At 40.0% G+C, this 21,463-nt stretch overlaps 1 protein-coding gene across 5 annotated transcripts in view; it reads right to left on the reverse strand.

Annotated features, from left to right (window-relative positions):
• The window catches only part of drp2 (dystrophin related protein 2), a 176,026-nt gene that overhangs the window by 20,640 nt on the left and 133,923 nt on the right, over positions 1-21,463 (reverse strand). For all 5 annotated transcript variants that reach the window (XM_080308321.1, XM_080308312.1, XM_026145315.2 and 2 more), the window contains 8 exons: positions 19,623-19,769; positions 13,264-13,342; positions 11,359-11,419; positions 9,011-9,072; positions 8,424-8,498; positions 6,891-7,092; positions 3,328-3,413; positions 1,441-1,598 (listed from right to left, as the gene is read on the reverse strand). In XM_080308321.1, coding sequence (XP_080164447.1) covers positions 1,441-1,598; positions 3,328-3,413; positions 6,891-7,092; positions 8,424-8,498; positions 9,011-9,072; positions 11,359-11,419; positions 13,264-13,342; positions 19,623-19,769 — 870 coding nt within the window. The remainder of the gene's footprint in view (positions 1-1,440; positions 1,599-3,327; positions 3,414-6,890; positions 7,093-8,423; positions 8,499-9,010; positions 9,073-11,358; positions 11,420-13,263; positions 13,343-19,622; positions 19,770-21,463) is intronic.

Here is a 21,463-nt window from a genome sequence, read left to right on the forward strand (position 1 = left end):
TGTACAGAGGTGTAGAGTCTCCAGGGGATGAAGGAGCTTCTCTCTGTTAGTAGCCAGCTTTGCTCCATGTGGGAGGTCAAATAGCAGCCCCTTGCATACCGAACACCTGGAACTGGCGCTGACTATGCTGTGCATGCCGCTGCATCGCAAAGAGGCACACAGCAGATGGGATGTTTTAAATACCAGCAGGGAAAATAGAGTGATAAACATCCAGTTATCCACGAGAACGCCTCACAATGTGGCAATTAAACAACATGGACTTCTACAATACATCACTTTTGGCAGGATATGAAAATTGTTACGGAAAGAGTTTTTCCCATAAACTTACACATAAAGTAACACCTTCAGCAAACACTTCTATTGTGTAGAAGCCTGTGTTTATATACGAAAAGTGATGCCCCACAAAGTGATCTACCTCACTTTCAAAGTCAAGTGGTAAACAGGCAAATGGGTCACCCCCAAATTCACATTAAATTCATATTTTAGCTACAACTAAATGCCCTGGCATGGAGCAAGTAGAGAAAGGAATTGATTTTAATCAGCCGTAGCTGATACAGCAAGCATGGGCCAGAATAGAGCGTGTATAATTAGAACCTGCTTTGAAAATGAGGGAATTAAAAGGCCATCATTCAGGAAAAAAAACAAAAACTGTCCTCTTCCTAATAACTCAGTAATTACCTGAGGTCCCAAATTGAATGTCATGCCTTAAAGCTCTTGAAACCTACACCACGTATGCAAATTCAGACAAATTTAGAACATGTAAAAGACACAAAGCATCTTCTTGCTACTTGATGTGCTAGTCACATCACGTATTGTCTAACCCTGACCCTGTAATAATGTGTTTGGTGTAGTTTCTGGCTTTTTTCGGCACAGCAGATTAATGTGTCTACTTACTATAGATGTGCACGGAGAATCTTTTTCTTTGTAGGAATTAAAAATGTGCTAATGTCAGTAAAACACAACTTTGCAAATCTGGCAGCTTCTGATGTGAGTCGTGACACGGTTTTATTTTTATATGTGGGTTTTTATGGAACTCATCCACCAGCAAATGTTTAATTTTGGCATTCATTTTTCTCTATTTGTAATGCCGCTTTGGTGTAGACAAATTCAATTCGGAATAATTAGAGGTCTTTAATTATTTTCCTGGAGATTAATAAGTGGTTTTAAAAAATGATTGCATTACAATTAAGTTTTCAAGGTGTCTTTCAAATTCCTCATGGTAGCAATTAAGGTATTGTTTCAAAAATTGAAACTAGCACTTATGTTACAGTGTGTGAATATGTTGAGGTATGAACAAAAAATTATCCACACAAAGGCCACAGCAGCAGGATTTGAATTGACATCTCCTCCAACACATGTTTATGTATCAGCAAACTGTGCATGCTTTGTTGCTTTTCTCTGGATTTCCTTGAGCGTGCATGCATGCGAGCGTGTCCTCACCATGCGGAAGCAGCTACGGACACTTGGCTCCACATTGCTGCCCCCAAAAGCAGCAACTTCACCCAACTGGCGGGGGATCTGAATGGCTTCGTGGAGCAGCAGGCTGAGGTGACGCTGGTCTGTTAAACCTCCTGGAGCAGACACCTGGCGGAATAAGTCTGCAAAATGTTTATTAATTAGAATTATTTAAACTGATTATACAGCAGCGCTGTCTCAAAATGTAAATTATGAATTAAATCTCAAATGAAAGCACATTAGGGTAATTAAAAGAAATGGCATACTTCATTTAAAATAAGAGCATACACGCTGAGCAATAAAATATGGAATAGATGAAAAACTTTATTACCAATGGACCTCACATTTCAGATATAAGGTTTCCAAACAAAGCACTGTGGAATAATGTTTACTTTCATGACATACAGAGAGAGACAGAATTGGTATTAGTGGTCTGGCTGGTCAGCTTGGAGATGAAAGACCTGCATAAGTAGAGTCCTGCCAGGGTTTTGAATGAGATCTTTACGAAGCTAGCTGGGAGTCAGCCTGTCGCTGAGGAGATGAATGCTGACAGGCACAATGCCAGTACAGGCGTACCATGGATCCCTCTTGCCCATAACACCTGGGCAAGAGGACTAAATAAAGGCACATGTTAAACAGCCAGCACCATGTACACCCTCATAATTAGAACTCTGGTGTGTTGAAGTCAAAGTCAAACACTGAGCTGTTTAATTAAAAAAAGAGTTTGTTTGTTTTATTTTTTACATGATTTATAGAGAATACAGGATATTAAGTGTGCAGCCTGCAAATGTTGCAAACTTTGTAGTAAAACTGGGTTTGCTGCATGGGACAAAGATGGCTGATGACAGCACCCCATTAGGTTTTACAGATCAGGGGTAAAAACAATGAAAAAGTGTCCACTGCAGCCAGCGTCTGTACTTTTGATGCTGTATTTCCTGACCTTTGATTTTTGTTTTTTACACTGATACAAATGTCAAAGGACATAATCGAGGTAACATAAATTAAACATAACACTTAAGAATGCTGAAAAAGTACAATAAAGTTGTATTTCTGTTACTAGAAGGTTGAGGACTCAGTAGTAATCACAAGTAGGATGCTTTCCAGAATTTATTTGTCAAGGTTGATGGAATTTGCATTTATTATTTATTTATATTTACTTTTATCTATCAATTATTTTGAAAATAGGAATTTAGTGACAAATATGGACTGGTTGAACCCCTTTAACCAAGAAAAGGGGGGCCTAACTCACCTCTGGGACCACTGAAGGAAAATCTGTTATCTTTCAGTCTTAGACCTGACACAGATGGTATGCCAGGCATAAATAATCTTGGCATAGGAGAGTGTGAGCATTTTTTTTTTTCAAATCATGTATCAACTACAAGCTGCTCCAGCTCCAACCATTGTTAGTTCAAATGCTCCCTCACTATTTTACCAATACGTAAAGGTTAACTAACAGTTTCAGTATCTATCTATCTACCTACCTACCTATCTATAGATAACCAACCGTCTGATTAGCAGATGACCTGCTCCACCTCCTGACCTGCACTAATAAAATATTACAGCTTAATTTATGGTAAAAAAAAAAAAAAAGATGCAGAAAAATCCTAAGATCTTTCCTAATTGACCTGTGAAAAAATGAATGAGAGCCATGAGAGTGTGCATGAATGGTGTCTTTGGCCAGCAATCCTTTTAAGGCTCCTGATGTACTTTGTACAAGTAAAAATGCCTTCTCCATAATGGAAGCAGAGTCATTTCCTCCATTAGAGTAAGTGGATGTCTTTATGTAATACTGGCAATCAGGCCGGTTTTGTTTTGGCTCATTGTTTGCAGTTGAGGAGATGCATTAGGCACATGAGCGAGCATCAGACTTACATTTGTACTTCTCTTGGACGTCTGCATTGCACAAGGTCACCAATCCCATCTTGAAGCTGAGAACTCGCATTTTGCCATTTCGAGCACTGCAGAAAGGAAAGCGAAAAAAAAAAGTGTTCAAATGTGACAGTTTCTGAATGGTGAATAATCTCAAATCATGGCGCACTGGGTCATGATAATAAATTCATACGTTGCTTGAGCCCTGCTGGGAGGGACAAAGTGTGGAGGAATTACACGGGTCAAAAGAAGTGGAGTGTAGGTCAGTGCAGTAGTGTGAAATTGTATTAGAACATAATCAGAGTAACTAAAGGCACTACTGGGACTCGGTAAAGTATCGTGTCCATCGGTTTATGCCAAGAAGAGCAATAACAAGCTCATAACAACACAATGTCACTCAGAGACGTGCACGCTTATAGCGTAAACACATTCATAAATCACACTCACATTCAGTGAGCCTCAAAAGTGCTGCCCCAAGCTGAAATAATAGCCAATAATCAATTGCAAGTAGCGAGACCATCGACGTGGACAATGGTGTGTCCACCTTTTTTCTCAGTTTGAAATTTTAAAAATAAAAATTGAGTATAAGCTACCATACTTTGATCTGAGGGGCCAACACAACAACACTGTTCGCAGCCGGAAAGAATTTAGTGCCGAGCTGAGCACCATTGGCACAAACCGGGCTTATCAAATTAACATTTGAAACGCTAAGTGAGAAATCAAGAACATCAAATTCATCGGAGAACTTCAAATCAATGATGTATGAAATTGAATCAAGAATGGAGAATTCTCAGAAGTAAACATTGATGCTATAGATGTGCTAGAAACAGGGACAGACACGGGACTAAGCTTCTAATTCACCAACGGGTCAAAATGTGAGGTAGAGAGATTTTTTCAGGCTAGACCACTACAGTCAAATGGAGTATTCATTCCCCTATTAGATTGAGGGCTGAAATTAGAGCACATGGGTACAACTGGCTGTCAACTCCTCTCACACATTTTCTGCTGTGTACCACATGCCATCTTCAATATGTACCCCAGCGCTGCTCTTCAGGCGACACTTCACTCCTACTCACCTTGCTAGTGCGGCATGTCTCTAGAGGACACATGTATGCTGCGATATACTGTAGGACACATTTCACTGAAAGAAAACGGCTGTAAAAATGGTCACGCAAACACACACACACACCTCATTCACATTCCCCGCTGCTATCTATTGGAAAACAAAAAGCAATTACCGGAATTTATTCAGAAGGTAAAGTCCCTGATTGTCTCTCATTAGCAGCAAGTAGTTAAGAGCTACAGACTGCATTTACAGTCCTCGTGGGGTTATCCCTGGATTTCAGAGGCTGCTCTAAGGGGTTTCTCTTCGGAGAACAGCAGAAAATGGTCAATCAGGAACAAAGATGGGTGAGTGTTTGTGTCAAAGAGGATTTGTTTCGACTGTGTCTCAGAGGAGATGAATGGCTCTCTGCCTGGACAGTGTTATTGGAGGCTTTGTCACGATGTAGCTGTTTACAGATGTCTGTGGTTACATCAATGTGCAAACAGACTCTTGTTTATGACAATGACAAATTGTTCAAAATAGATTTTTTAGTAAGTTATGACATCACAAACAGTGACTGTGCATGCAGTGTGTACCATATTTATTTAATTTGATCAATGTTATTAAGTCTAGTGACCTGATGCAATAACAGTAGTGCTGAATGAGACCTGGTTCTGCAAAATCCTGATATTATGGTCATCCTAGACCCATTTCAAGCCTTTAATACTATCCTACTCATTAAGAATTACATAAAGCATCAAGTAGTTGTAAGCAAGGATCCACTAGAGAGCAGCTGATATTCCAGATGGAAAATAAAAAACATTCAACAATCTAAGTGATTTACAGTTGCTATGTGAATTAAATCCATAGAGCCCCATATAGTCAATATAAAAGCCACAGTTTTGCCTCATTCACGGACATTCAGCAACATTGTGCTTCGAGCAACCAGTGCCTATATTGTAAGGATACTGATACTTCACTGTTGATGTTTTGTTTATATGAGCTTGGCACTGACTTAAAATATCCTGAACTGTGGGTATAATATGAAACTTTATGAGCATTATATGACAGAAATGAATGTGTCATTTATAATAAAAATGCTGCACTGCTTTGGCTTTACACTGCATGAATACTGACCTTTTCCCTCCATACATTATTCTTCCTTGTTAATACCTGCTACCAGCATTACCCACGAGGCAGCGGCACTACTGACAGTTTGGTTGGAGAGTCAGGTGTGGTCTCGTATTCGTTTTGTAAGCTCACTTCTTTTAACTCCATTCCTAAGAACTTTTTAAAAAAATTATATTTTCATTAATGCTTTCAAATTGGGCAGTTTCTCTTTGAAATCCCTGATATCCACCTTCCATCCATCCATCTTCATCCGCTTTATCCGGGCCGGGTCGCGGGGGCAACAGCCTAAGCAGAGAGGCCCAGACCTCCCTCTCCCTAGCCACCTCCTCTAGCTTATCCGGGGGAACACCAAGGCGTTCCCAGGCCAGCCGAGAGATATAATCTCTCCAGCGTGTCCTGGGTCTGCCCCGGGGCCTCCTCCCGGTGGGACATGCCCCGAACACCTCGCCCAGGAGGCATCCTTGTCAAATGCCCGAACCACCTCAGCTGGCTCCTTTCGATGTGGAGCAGCAGCTGCTCTACTCTGAGCCCCTCCCGGATGGCCGAACTTCTCACCCTATCTCTAAGGGAGAGGCCAGCCACCCTTCGGAGGAAGCTCATTTCTGCCACTTGTATCCGCGATCTCGTTCTTTCGGTCACTACCCACAGCTCGTGGCCATAGGTGAGGGTAGGGACGTAGATCGACCGGTAAATTGAGAGCTTCGCTTTTACACTCAGCTCCCTCTTCACCACGACGGACCGGTGCAGCGTCCGCATTACTGCAGCTGCAGCCCCAATCCGTCTGTCGATCTCCGGCTCCCTTCTCCCATCACTCGCGAACAAGGCCCCGAGATACTTGAACTCCTCCACTTGGGGCAGGAACTCATCCCCGACCCGGAGTGGGCACTCCACCCTTTTCCGGCTGAGAACCATGGCCTCAGATTTGGAGGTGCTGATCCTCATTCCCGCTGCTTCACACTCGGCTGCGAACCGTTCCAGTGCGAGCTGGAGGCCCTCACCCGATGAAGCCAACAGAACCACATCATCCGCAAAAAGCAGAGATGAGATTCTGAGGCCACCAAAGTGAAAGCCCTCCGCCACTTGGCTGCGCCTAGAAATCCTGTCCATAAAAATTATGAACAGAACCGGAGACAACCCTATAAAACCCTTTACTCAGATTAATCAGTATAAATATAACAGAGAAATAGAAATCAGTGATAAAACATTAAAGGCAGATTAATGCTGGATTTAAACTTGTCCAACTACAAAGTATGTCTGCTGGTTGTGTCTACTTGATAAGCCACTGGTTTATAAGAGCGAAGCTGAAATACAGACACAGATACCTGCTGCAGTTCTTAACACAAGTAAGTTTTAATATATATTTCACTTTTGATTTTTTCAACCTACTCACCTGTCATAGACGTTGAGCAGCCAGTTAAGACACATATCAACACAAAGTGGAATGTTAACCAGGACGGACCTCTCTTCCTCCAGCTTCTCATACAAAGCTGTCAGGCCATGAATCACCTCAACCACATCCATCACATGATCTGCCTGCTGCAGCTCCTGCTCCCGGAACATCTCCACAAGGCTACTCAGTGCCACTAAATCCACTAAAAAGAACACATATTTATTTAGAGACATAAATATGGCACAATATTGTGTTATGTTTACAAGCATGTGTACATGAGCTAAAGCCTAAACATCCACATATAACGACACATGACCCCACATTCACTTTCAAACACACATACAGTCACAGCGGGATCATCATCCACACCTCAGCAAACGAGAGCATGGGTGACAGCAGTGCTTATTCACCCTTTTTGCCCACTTAAGCCCTACCAGATGTTTCAAGAGCAGTGACACAAATTTGATTTCGCTCTTCTAAACTAATTTGATGGCCCATCCCTAAGAGTGGAGTTAAAAGGGTGTCCGTTGATGCCAGGTATAATTGGATAGCACAGTAATGTGGTAGAACAGAGTGAGATAACAGTAGTATTTTAAAGGTTGGGAGGGAATCAGCTTAAAATGTATTTCTTATGCAGCACTACTCAATCATTCAAGACGTGTGCAGAGAGAAAAAAGAGCGAGAATTCTGCAGTTATCAGTGCAGCCTGGCAATTAAGTTCTGTAACGATATCAACTAGTAGACCCGAGGAGTGAGAGATAAGAGAGCAGGCAAGAGAAAGGAAGTGGGAACGTGACTGAAAGGGGGTTTTTAGAGTGCTCCATGCATGGTGAGTTCTTATTACAGGAACGTGGGATCTAGAAGGGAAAGAAGGTTGAAAGGGAGTGGTAAATGAAGGTAGAGAAGGTAGAAAAACAGGCTGAACATGAATAACTGAATAGGTGTGAAACTGGGCACTTTTAGGGATACCAAATACGAGAAGGTCTGTGGTCAGGGGAGTTCGAGTACTACACCAATGCTGGAAATGGATGCGATGTAGGGAAGAAGAAAAAGAAAGCAAGAAAGAAAGGCCATGTTGGAGGTATTGACCCTGAAGTGGCATACAATCAAGCTTCAACCATGCAGCAAAAACTAATTGCCTCCTATTATGTAACTCAAATGGACCAATTAATAGCTAATTACCCAGAATGCTAACGATTCAGGTCGTGATGAAAATGAGGAAGGAATCTGGCAGTAGAGTAGTTCTTCTTGTGGCTCTTGAGTTTTTCAGTACTTTTAATTGCTGCATTTCAAAGCTGACAGTATAGGAAAATGCAAAGAATATTTTCAACCACATTTCTATGTAGGGTACAAAAGAGCGCTGATGCTTTCGACAACCGAATAAAGAAACATGCCGCAGCTAATCATTATATCTCATTCCTGAAGAGAGCTTGTCACGGTGGATTAGTGATGGTGCAGGATAACTGTATATCACTTAACCAGCCATTTCAGCACAGCAGACAGAAAATAGCGTCGATGAAATACTGTACGTACGTCTCAGAGCTTTCTGAACCCGCCGCAGCTTCATTGCTGTTCTGTATGCTGAGAATTTGATGTTGTTCAGATCCGCTAATAGAAGGAGAGATGGATAGAAAGATTAGAGAAAACAAACTCATCCTGCATGACTCCGCTATACCATTGAGAAATTAGACATCATGTGTCCCCCCTGTTTATCACACCACTGCAGAAATCATTAGTAGTTTACTGTGATAATATTATTATCTGTCTGTGTGCATGCATGCCTTTTTCTAAGCTGAACACGTGTATCTGACAGCGGGCCTATCTCCCCTGCAAGCTCGCCGTGTCACATCAGATTAATGGTAAAATACATGATGTCGTTTAATCACAATTAATTAAAGGCTAAGCAAGAAGCAATCACAGAGCTGGCAAATTGGGCCTCGCAGGTTAATGACAGTAGAGATGTAGTCCCTAAGGTGTTTGAAATAAAGGTCCCTTAATGAGCTATATGACAGGACCTTCAAAGCTGAAGCCCGGTGGTGCCGTGTTACTGGTTCTGCTGCAGCCCAGTGGGGTTCCTGGACGAATGAGCAAGAGGGTGTTTTAATTGTCTCCTTACTCACCCAACGCTTGATACAGTTCTGTCATCTTTGGATGGTCCCAGCATGTCGTCTGGGCCTGATGGCTGATGGAAAGAAGATTTCATTAGGAAGGCAAAGAATCGAGGTACTCATTTTCAGGCCAGAGAGGTAAAAATGGAGCACAAATGAGCCAAAGGGGTAGAGTCTGGCAGGTGTGGCAGACAGCAAAAGGAGTGAGATGAACGAGTAATAAGTAAGAGATAAAGAGGAGAAACAGAGGGCAGAATACAGTGACCATTATTTAGGATAAGACAAAAGATTGTAGGATTGGAAAGAGCAGACATCAAAAGTTTTGTTACACTACAGCTCTCATGGAGACCCAATCACAGTAGCTTTAAAGACTTTCCTCAGAAAAACAATATAAAATCCAACTCATATCTGCATAAAGAAAATACATTTACACTTTTCTCTCCCAAGACTAGCTCGATGGGAACATTTAAATGTAGAAAATTTAGCATCTATAAAAGAGATTCAATAGAAAGAACAAGCACAGGAATATAAATGGGAAACTCCAAATGAGGAAGCCTGCCAGCCCAGGACCCAGGAGGCTTTTAGGGCAGTGCTCATCGTTTTACCTGTGCGAGCACTCACTGATTGGTACCCAGTGGAGTGCTACTCAGATGCTACTTCCACTCCCACTGGAATAGTAATATAGCCCATAAAGAACTGACTAGTGAACTAAAGCAAAACCCATGAAGCTTTGTTTCAAATGATTAAGAAGACAAATACTTTTAGGAGAACAAACTGTACCAATGTTTGCAATACATATACAATAGTGTATGAACACACTCCTGAACAAACATATCCACGGTTCAATTATGAAATCTATAACGCTCCAAAGATAAACAGTATTGATGAGGTAAACAGATAAATGAGTTCTTAGGCAAACAGGGCTCCCAGTGGCACAACAGAATTTCGACTTAATCATTTAGAGTTGATCCACTCTTTAACAAATATTTGGCTAATGGGAAGCATTTGTTTCTAATCTAATGAAGGTTTATTATACTCCACGTGATGGATTTGCTTGTACAATGGATACATTTTCCCAAATTGACGCAGAAAAACTAGTTTCTCTCTCTACAATCGTTCTCAAGAGGAACACTGTGTGTTATAAGAGAGTTTATTATAGGAAAAAAATCTCTAGGCATTGGTTGGTTTTTGCAGTTAAGACCTCTTAATGCCACCCACATCTCTCTATTTCCTTCAGTGATTCAAAGGGGCCTGGGTCTGGGCGTATGGCCGATGGCTTTTTTCCCCCCAGCTTATTTCTCTACCACAAAAATAATGACAAGTGAAGAGGAGATAGGCATAGCTTGAGTATGTGATTGACATGACAAGCATTAAGTGATTTTCTATTGCAGCTTTCATGTTGACTGACACTGACGTAGCTGGAGCAGATACAACTGAAACAAGCAAAAAACAAAAACCCAACATCAACAAAAACAAAAAAACGTCCATTAAAGGAAACATCTAACATGAGCACGATAATGGAAATAAAATCAGTATGAAAATTCAGTGTAATCATTGAACTATGATGCAGGTACTCCATGTTTCACAGACTTTATTAGTTTGCTACATCTGCTACTACAGTTTGCTACTACATATTCAACTGCCCTTTCTCTCACTGTGAGATCTCAACTATAAAAAATAAGAAGATACAAAGCAAAGAACATCCAGTAACAGGGGCTTTATATAGAAACAGTTTACTTCGAGACACCAACTGTTAAATAACTTAATGCTACAATTATTTTCTACCAGATTAGTTGTAGTTTGAGATGCAGTTTGGGTGATTCCCAGTCCCTGGCTATGGACTGAGGGATCAGTGTGTAAACCTGTGTATTCCTGCCATGTAAGAGTCTTTGGTCAGCTATTCTTAAGAAATTATCACCAGAAACTGCAAAAAGCATGTTCTGCCATTGTTAGAGATATATTTAATGCCTTGTCTCTACATAATAGTGAATGACATTTGATCTGCAAGTGTCTCCATATTTTTTCTTTCTAACTTTCTCTTGTCAATAGAATTGCAAAGCCTTTGTCTGTTTTTGTCTGACGATGCATTCATCTTGCTTTAATAAACTCCTCTAGCATTGTAAATAGACAGCACTGACTAAGGCTTCTGTGATTAGTGTTCTGTAAAAAGTGAGCACAGAACATTTGGCCATACCTATAAGACCAGACGTAAAAATACTGCACCACAGGTAAAAATGCAATATGTCTACCAGCTTTGAAAAATAGCAAATGAGCCCAATTTTGATCTAACGACTTAATCTGCCGTGGAAAAAGTACATTTGCTCCGACAACACAGACACTGACCGTGAAGTTGCACTTACTTGATGTAGTAGGGCACTTTGTTTGGGGAGATAGCACGCTCCCATGGTATCTGCACCGAACCTGTACAAATACAGAGAGACAAAATCAATTTTGAAATAGGGATGTCATGCATGAACAGCCATTGTGCACAGTGTCCCTGTCAGCATGTCCAGACACCATATCCATTCAGGCCTTCTTAACAGAGCTAAACAGGCACAGTACAGCCAAAGAGACAAGTCTATTGTGTGGGATTTCCACAGAGTATTGGTTTGTTTGGCACGGCGTAATAGAATACTGGAGGTAGAGAAGACGGTGACACGGGATGACTGTAGCATTTAACGGTCCCCCCAAACTGAACCACAGGAGATTCAGCAAAGAATCAAAGAGGGTGCAAAGACAATACCAAATTACACTCCATGTCACTGCCCATCACTGTTTAATGACATGGGACAATGCAGACCTGTGTGCTCTGTATCTATAAAACACACCAAACATTAAAATCACATTAAAAACACTAGCACATAGGTGAAGTCAATAATTTATCATCTTGGTAGTTAGTTGGACATCTACCACTCACCCTAACAACCCTTCCAAAGCAACAGCACAGTAGCAGTGCTCCTAACAACCTGCAAAACTTTTGAACGGCTTCCATCTCAAAGCTTCCCAGATCACATTGTAATCGCTAGAACAGGCCTGATACACGGAGGCAGCTGCACCTTAAAAGACCCAAAGGACTCACTGCCAACTTCTCCATGCCAGACACATCTCAGGACTGAGTCCACGCCTCAGTGCGTCAGAGCCGTTTTTGGCAGCACAGGGGGGAACTACACCAGGCAGGTGGTTTTAATGTTTGAGCTGATCACAGTACACACAGATACACACCACAGCTGAAGTAAAAGTACTAATATCAGACTATAAATATTCCACTATAGGGCCTAATTGTACTATGAAGACTAAATATACTCGTCTTGACATAAGTGTAAATATTACATCATTATTCGCCAAACCTATTTTTTCAAATATCTGCTTTTGGGGAAAGTTTCACTTATTCGTGTATCACACCACTTCAGAAATTGGGTCGTACTGCTAGCAACTAAAATATATTAAGTGACTCTACTAGATACAATACAGCTTTTTTCTTCAGAATCACAAAGTAAATTATTTTGAATATTCTTAATACTTAACAGTTTTGTGTCAATAGAAATTGTGTGCATATATATGCATATCCATGTCCTATATGGAATATGAAACAAGCTGAAATATAGGCATGTTGGTGCATAAAACCACATAGACATAAACCCAGACATCTCTGCAGGGCATAGTGGGCTGAGCTGGCAGTGAAGTAGTGCTATATAAGCCCCAGTGTGGCATCTCTGATCCAGCGTGACAGCAGTAAATCTGGATGGGGTTGGTGAGGACACTGGAGACACACAAGTACACGCCAACACTTCAGATGCACTTGCACAGAGAGATCCCTGCATCATTCAGCCTCTTCACTTCATCAGTTTAAACTAGGCAAGGTAAATCCAATTTTTCAGCCCCCTACAGCCCCACCCCCACCCCTACCTTCCTGCTACTCCTTTGTAGTCTTTGAAGAGCAGTAGGTAAAAGAAAAGACAGAATTCACAAATATGTATCCCTGCTCAAATGAGAGCAATGACTCTTGTGATGAGCTTCACCGGGAATGCTCGTCACAGCAGCGTGCTAGAGATGATAAAGACAGATGCACAAAAGCCTCCCAGCTCCACCTCTAACCCAAATGCACACACAGCCCAGTGCGGGCACACACACAAACACAGCAATTAATAGTCTTATCACCATTAAACTGTAATACACCTAGGCTTCTTTTCTCTGCCTCGGCACAGGGTGGTACAGAATGGTGCAACATGAAGCACCAACTTCAAATAGCAGAAAATGGCTCTTACTGGAAAGGAAGTGCTGCGATCCGGGGCCAAAGTCTCTATGTGCATCCTGGAGCTGCTTCAGCCGCTCCTCTATGGAACCCTGAGGACACACGCAAACACACACATGCAAAGTCAAATCAAAGGGAACCGTGCTGTTCGTCCCTGCACCACAAAATCCCCACAATAGAAACGCACACACACAGACCACCTGCTTCTCCTCCATTAGTTAACCGCGGAATATAAATTATGTCTTTTTTTATCTGCTGCTCCTCTTGAAGGACTTTGAGAGCCTTTGAAGAGCACGAGGTAGGAAATGTAGACTGATATTAGAAAATAATATGTTTTGTTGAAACAAGAGCAGTAGCTTCTGGATGCAGTGTCAGTGCAGCTGGGGGGAAAAGGAGGAAAAGAGGATGACATGAGTGAGAGAGATAGATGGGTGCAAGAGCTCACGTGTGCTGGGTAAATAATCACGGAGACCGTGGAGTTGACAAAATTAAGTTTGCCACTGCCTTTGTAAAAACATTTCATCAGTTATGTTCCCCACCAAATGGGATTTAGTCTGCCTAATCCTGGTTTATTTGAAATATATTGGATTTGGCACTTGAATCGTTGTCAGCTGGATGTTGAAACGCATCCTCAAACAATGGGAGGTAATCCACTCTGTGTGAGGTAGACAGATAAATTGAGAAAAAGAAACGAGTGGGAGACTGTTAGACTCCAAAAAGATGCACCTGCAGTGGGATATAATTTGTAAAGATAGATATATATTAAGTTAACATCTCCCGGTGATATGTACACATATCATTGCTCCCCTGTGTGATTTAAATTGGTTGGGACTAATATAGAGCACTGTCAATGTGCCGAAGAGATACAACTGCCAACTGTTCTGTGTTGTAAAATCTATTTGCTGTACAGGCAATTTGGGTTGCCATAAGGAAGACAAATGACTAAATTATCCATGATCGACAAATATTAGCAAATCAAATTTTGCTAGCGTCAGTCCAGCCAAAATAAACAGGGTACAGGATGTTGCTGGGATTAAAAATTTATCATTTTAATTAAGACAGCAAAACGTGACTCCAGAGAGCGAGACAAAGGAGGAGGTTTCTCCATTCATTTCAAATTAATTGAATTGAATTCAGTTTTTATTTTTAAAGCACCAAATCACATGAATAGGTACTTTATATTGTTCGCTAAAGACCCTGCAGGATTGTTAGTCCTCACCAAGATACCACATCTGCGCATCTCAACTCCCTTATTTTTATACTGTGAATGCAGAAAGACAGCAGATCAACTAAAGTACAAGCTAGGCAGCTCAAACAAGATTGAAATGATTTTCTCTCATTTTTAACATCTCTCTCTTCAAATGTTGCTTGGGCCCTACTACAATCACAGAAAATCTGAAGGAAATCTAAAATCTGGGAGATGAATATCTGCTGGTGTCTATGGATACTCAAAATCTGTTTACCACACTGTACATCAGATAAGCTTTCATCTACCTTCATTTACCACCTAAATCAAAGACCAGAGGGCACACAAACTGTGCGGCACATAGCTGCTTCAAAGATATACGTAGCAGGAATAGTTGCTGTGAAAGAACTTTTGCATGGAGACTCCTTTTACAATTTATGGACATAAATTAGGAGCAAGATAAGCCAAACCCAGCTCTTTCTTCATATACCAAATTGAATAAGAATGTAATGTAATGTAAGAATCTAATATAAGAATGCAATAATACTCAACAATGCTTCTTAAATGAGTAGAGAGGAAACACATTGTAGATTTGCATTTGATTTTGTACTTTTTGGTCATTTTTGAACACCATGTTTAAGAAATGGCTACATACACTTAGGTATGATTATTGATGGTTGGTTCTGGAGTAAGCTTGTTAGGTTTGGCTGTGCCAGCAGGGGGAAACTTAATTTTTTTTAACTGTAAAATCTCAGTGTAAGCAATTAATTAAACTGCTGGTGTTTAAATTCTGGTTATGACGACTTTCTCTTTGGGTCTGAGCAGGATTTGAAGATTTCCAGTGGTCTCACACCATCTTTAATTTTTGTACATGTTGTGGTTCCTGTCAGCTTCATCAAGCCATAACCTCCCACTTGTACTGGGACAGTTTGGAGCCAAGTGGAAAGTGATTGGTGATGAGTGATGAGAATTAGCACCTCTAAGTGGGAAAGGGAGGGATTTTGTGGAAGAGTTCTGGTATCTAGGGATGGTGTTTATGAGTAGGGGTAGACTGATGTGGGTAATAGCCAAACAGACTGGTAAAGCATTTGCAGTGATGCGGCATAAAGCAGTATAATGTGAATATTTAATTGCTTTTGTAGATTAGGCAACCCAATCTGAATAGCGCGGCTGGAGGGTAAACCATCAATAGTCTGTAAATGGTTGTGAGTTAACAGTACTGGGCACTGCTGCAATCTAATGCCACCTGTCAGAGTTAGCACTTTCAGCATGTTTTTTGCATGTTTATTGAGGGTGAAAAAAGCTGCTTTGTGTGGACCTCATCTCTCCCTTTAGCCGCTTGTTTTATTCCTGTCACTAGGCTAATGCTAGCTGTGACAATGGATGACTGGGGTTTTCAGCACGTGTGAATGTTTTAAACAATCATCTAAATTTCTCTCATTAACTCTTATCAAAGAAAAATACAACTACAGCAGAAGTGGTGTAGGTTACTAATGTATAGAAATAAAGACTCTGTGGGAGTATCTTACTGGTTTGCAAGCAAAGGCCAGTGAACTTAATTAGTTCACCACTAAAAAGACATATCACAATGACATGGTACCCGATAACAAAGTACAAGCTTTGTCTTACACCCACACATCCACTGCTTGTATTACTGATTCTAGGGAGTATATTCTCTACATTAAAACATTTCTGCAAAGAAGTTCACATTTTTCCGGAGAGCTATTTTTGAAGCTTTGTTGTGTCATCTACCCACCTAATCAGTTTGGTTCTGAGTCTCATTGTTCACTGATAACACATTTAAAATTTAACCATATTTAGGATTACATGCTTAGAATTAGAATAGGGGGTTGCTTGAAAGCATTTCAGTGACAGTCTATAGTATTGTAAGCATCATTTAAACAAGTGGAAAACCATTGAGTAGTTGTGGAAATGCTACATTAAGGTGCATGAAAGGGAAAAAAATCATTCAGAAAAATCATATTCACCCTATATTACTGTACAATAAAAGAGAAAAAAAATCATGGAAGTTGAACTTATTTTGACGAGATATTTCTGTACCAACATGGTGGGTGGACTAACTGACAGACAACTATTGCCATAGAGCATCTACCTACAAGTTTTCAGGCTAGTTATTGAGAAAATCTTTAGAAAGCACTGACACATGATTCTTACAGGGCTGCATTATTATTGTTTATTTGTTATTTCTTTCAGTCCCACAGAGAGCCTGGAAAAAAAAATCTCTTGCTGACAAATCAAAGGCACGGCTTCTCTATAGTGGTCTGTTCTGTTTTGTTTTGTTCTGTCCATGAAGTGCTCAGAGCTACAGACGCAATCTGAAAGTCACACTGAGACAAGTCACAGCGAGCGTGCAAAGTGGGTGCTAGGAATTAACTTCTAAGAATAGTTTAACAGACACTGAAAATCATCATGCTCAGAGTGGAGACACCTCACGAGGAAACAAGGCTGGAGTGGCAATCATCATGTCAGGGTGTGGAAGAGGTGTCATGACAGTTATCTAATGGGAAGGGGATGTTCTCACAAGAGATGCAGTGAAGGCTGAGAGTTTTGTTGTGCTTGCAGGAGTGTTACTAGGTTACTGATGGTGGGTAAAGCCTGTGCTTGAAAAACACTGCAGTTAAAGTAATGCACAGTCGATAATGCATCAACTAAGCATTCTGCTAAGCACTGAGAGGAAGCCAAGTTCAGTTCAATTTTTTAAAGGGGGTTAAGAGTAAGTGCTTTCATGGCACTGATGAATTACCCTCTTCATTTAAGTGCATGGGTTTAAATATATGTTCATCTCATTGGTGCACTGATGTACACTCACTGCACACTTTTCCTATTAGAAACACCACCAGATGGATAAAGCTGTTGTATGCAGTCAAGACAGACTCTGTTGTCATTGGTACATTTCTTACCAATTGTGCCCTACACTGACGTGATTTTATCACATTATATTCTGCAGATTTATGCTATGAATCCATTCTACCACAATGGCACTAAAATAACTATAACCATGCAGAATATTGTTATAATAATATAGAATACCATTAGTACACATTAGCTTGATGGCTGGCTTGGGTAAAGGCTGTGACACCACTGACAGACAGCTAGAGTGAAATGGAGCATTAGAGTGAATAAAATTATAGATTTCTCCAAATGTGAAAATCGCGGCAAATATTTGCGATCAAGTGAGGACAAAAGTCTGGTAAAATATATAATTTAAAAACAGAAATGTTCCGTATTGTTTTACATTCTTCCTTATAATGTCGTTTCAGTTCATTTAAGTTTGCAGGTATTTGTTTATGCACAGCTCCTTTAAGCACAGCATCTCAATCAGGTCGAGGTCTGGACTTTGACTGGGCTTATGCAAAAGAATGGATGAAAATGATTAAAAATCACGATAATGCAAATTTGCTGCTGTTCTTGGGAACATTGTCCTGCTGCATGACATGATTTTGACACATTTGACTCAAGAATCCTTGGCTATACAGAGGAGGTCATATGCAACTCAGTGCCTGCAAGGCGCCCAGGTACTGAGCTTGGACTGGTAGTGCTGGGATGCCCACCTCTGGCATTTAGTTAACACGCACAGGAGCGCCACAGACCAGGAAACTGTCAAAACCTCTGCTGTTATAGAGGTGGTCACATTTCATGAAGTGCTGCTAATCATGTGCTTTTGATTAGCAACACCTGGCTGCTATATAATTAATATAAAAAAATACAAGATATGAAACCTGTGATTAAAAAAAAGGCTGTATTTCAACAAGAAGGGAATAATATATAAAACAGGAAACGGAGAGGAGAAACAACTCCACAAATTAGTCAGTATTTTACAGCAGGAGTGTTGTTTTACTTTTTTTCTTCTTCTTGTTTTATGATTGATTTCACACAAAGTCACTGTTAATGAAAAAATTGTACACTAAAAATGAAAGAAACAATACATGTTTTATGAAGTCCCCCTAAGGTTTTAAAGCTTCTTAAGGTTTTTTAACCTCCTCCAAGTGGGTAGGAGGTACTCATTACTTTTTTCCTATTGTTATGTCTTCAATTGTAATGGTTTAGGGCTCTTAAGCTTATGAAGGTTAGGAATGACTCTAAATAACTGTGACCATTAAACATATTTAATAACAAATGTATCTACATTCCTGCTCATTTCCTTAGTTTGAGCTCCCTTAAAAAGAGAAAGAGAGGGAAACAATGAAAAAACGAGCTCATCACAGGAATGAAATGCCATTGGAAAAACAACAGATGTTCATAAAGCAGGTTAATATTGTGATTAGTATGTCAAGGCTGCTGGGATTTGATACATTTACATGCTCCCAATGCAAATCCAACATTCACTCAGCCAAGTTTCTATACTATTAGTACGAGTTTTGAAACTGATTTTTATTCTGTGGGAAAAGAAAAGACAAAAACCAACGTCACTGCAAAAATAACGAAGAAGAAATCAAAACTTCAAGCGCAACTTGGTTTCATTTAACACATTCTATAAATATTCTACATTTTGACCTTAAGAATGTTTTATTTTCCTTGAGATTTATAAGCAATAAGCCATAACTTTGTATACAGACGGTGAAAACAGCTAAATAGACTGCCTCTAAAGCTCAAAATACATTTACCAACACATCCAACCAGCTTAATAATTTTAAGGCAACTTTTCTATGAGACTCACACACAAACAGTAATGTATAATGACACTGTACTCTGGCTGTGGATTTTTTAACTAATCAAATAGCTATATTTCTCTATCCAGTTTTTTCACTTAGATTTGATCTAATCTGATAAATTTTCCCAAACAAACATATGTTCTAAAATTTTATACTCTTTCTTTAAAATTACCAATCTTGTGATGTTGTTATCCAGTGGCTTCAACCGTTCTGTGAGTTAAGTGAGAGATACATCATTGACCTTTCAGCCTGCAAACATACTCTGATCTTCCTCTTAAATGGTATGAAAACTCTTCATCACGCACACGGCCCCTCATCAATGTCCAAAAGCACACCGCTGTGCTCAAAAGATGTGTAAAACATAAAACAGTTGGAAGCCAGAAGTATAGACACCATTAAAAGTCCAAACATTGCACATGGAATCACTCTCTTATGTCCTCTTGAATGTGACTGCTGCACAACCTGCTGCTGACAGAGTCAAACAGGCACTATGGACCCAGTAGTGAACTCTACCTGAAGCACTTTCCATCTGCTGTTGAGATGCTCCAGAGCACGGGCATTCTCCATCGATAAATGGACGTCGGAGATTGCCAGCTGGTGGGCTAGATCATTGATGTGCTTCATGCCCTCTTTCACCTGGGTCAGTTCCTCCTTAAATAACTGGATGGAGCATGAGCGAGGACAAGAAAAACAGAGGACCACAGGGAGTTGGACGTAAACAGGAGTAGTGGGAAAAGAGAGGGGGGAAACAGATTAAATACAAAATATTGAACAACATCAGACATAGATAGAATTATAGCGCAATCCAGAAACATCCAGTCTGGACCAACTACATTTAAATTAAATTTAAAAAAAAATCAATGGAAAGTTGATCCGTTATAGCTTTCTGGTCTGTTTTAGAAAGAATTTGGCAGAAAGCCATGTTTGAATGTCTTAAGATCAGACGAGAGAACAGTACTGAAACTGAACCAGCCCCTTTTTATAGTGTGTAAACTGAGAAAACCAGAAAATTTGTAAAATAACTAAGATGGAATGTGAGTATATGCATGCCAGTGTCCCGTGCATTTTGCATTGTTGGTCGCAGTACTGTGCAATATTTCAAAATCTGGTTTTGATATGATACCAAGTAGATACAAGGCCACTATCCTAAAGGTAGCTTACATAGGGGAGAGCAGAGCATATGAAACGAAAGCACCATTAATTTTCTAAATCCCAATACATTTTCATGACCATGATTGTTGCTTTCCACCGTTAATTAGTTAAAACAATAAAGCACACATTTCACACTTTTTCATGTGTTTTGAAACACTGTTTTTTGTAGCTCTGGAGTGGAAATAAACTTGGCCAGAAAGTACTTTGGGTCAACTTCTGTTGTTTTCAATGTGCTATATAAACAAAATAGTCCAGGCATTTTCATAGTTCACATTTGCTTCATTTATTTTTTTCCCCAACTGCAATAAAATAATTCATTTATCATATTTCAGTGGGATGAATGTATTCAGTCAAACGGAATCATTCTGCTACAGTAACAATAATGATGAACACTAAACCTGTGAAAGTTAGCTAATGCTGAAGATCAACGCGAGTAATAACTGAAACATCATTTTCACCACTATCCGCGTGTTCTTTGCCTCTCTGAAGTACAACTACTTGTCTACAAGCACTCGTCACTTTTCACAGTGAAACATGGTGATTGCAGCTGTAAGTTAAACTTTTACTTTGAAGGGAAATGGTTCATTTTCAGTTTTCTTCACCCTCACAGTTTCTTCACATTTGCAGACAAGTCAATACCTTCCATGAAAACTATGGGCAATCTGCTCACAAGCCAGTGTTTTTATTTTGTTGACCAATCATTTCCCATGCAGAATGTGCTCAATTGCTTCTTTTGATGTCAGAAAATTAATCCCTGAACCTCTCAAAATATGCTACCCCAGCAAAAATGAAGAGTTAATAAAAATCATTGGAAATATGAAAAACAGTAAAAAATAAATAAATAAATACATAAATAAAATCTGATATTTTATTTTTACTTTTACAAATTATGTAAGTATTTCTTTTTCATGCAAGAAGAGTTATTAAAATCTTTTTATCAGTTAGTCTGTATATAATATAAAAGTTATATTTGGATTTTGAGTGTTGATCAGATGAAACAAGACTAAAAAAAATGTAATTTTAGGATGTGTGGAATGTAGAGTAGATGCTGCAGATCTACTCTACATTTGAATGCAAAAGTGTCTAGTGTACTTTTATAATTGCATCCTGTGTGCATCCATGTGTCTGTTTTTGTATATGCATGCACCCATGTGTAAGCACAAGGGAGTAAAGGAGTACAGATGACGCCAACTGACAAGCCT

Source organism: Astatotilapia calliptera, chromosome 2 (genome assembly GCF_964374335.1).
Source record: "Astatotilapia calliptera chromosome 2, fAstCal68.1, whole genome shotgun sequence".
NCBI lineage: Eukaryota > Metazoa > Chordata > Actinopteri > Cichliformes > Cichlidae > Astatotilapia > Astatotilapia calliptera.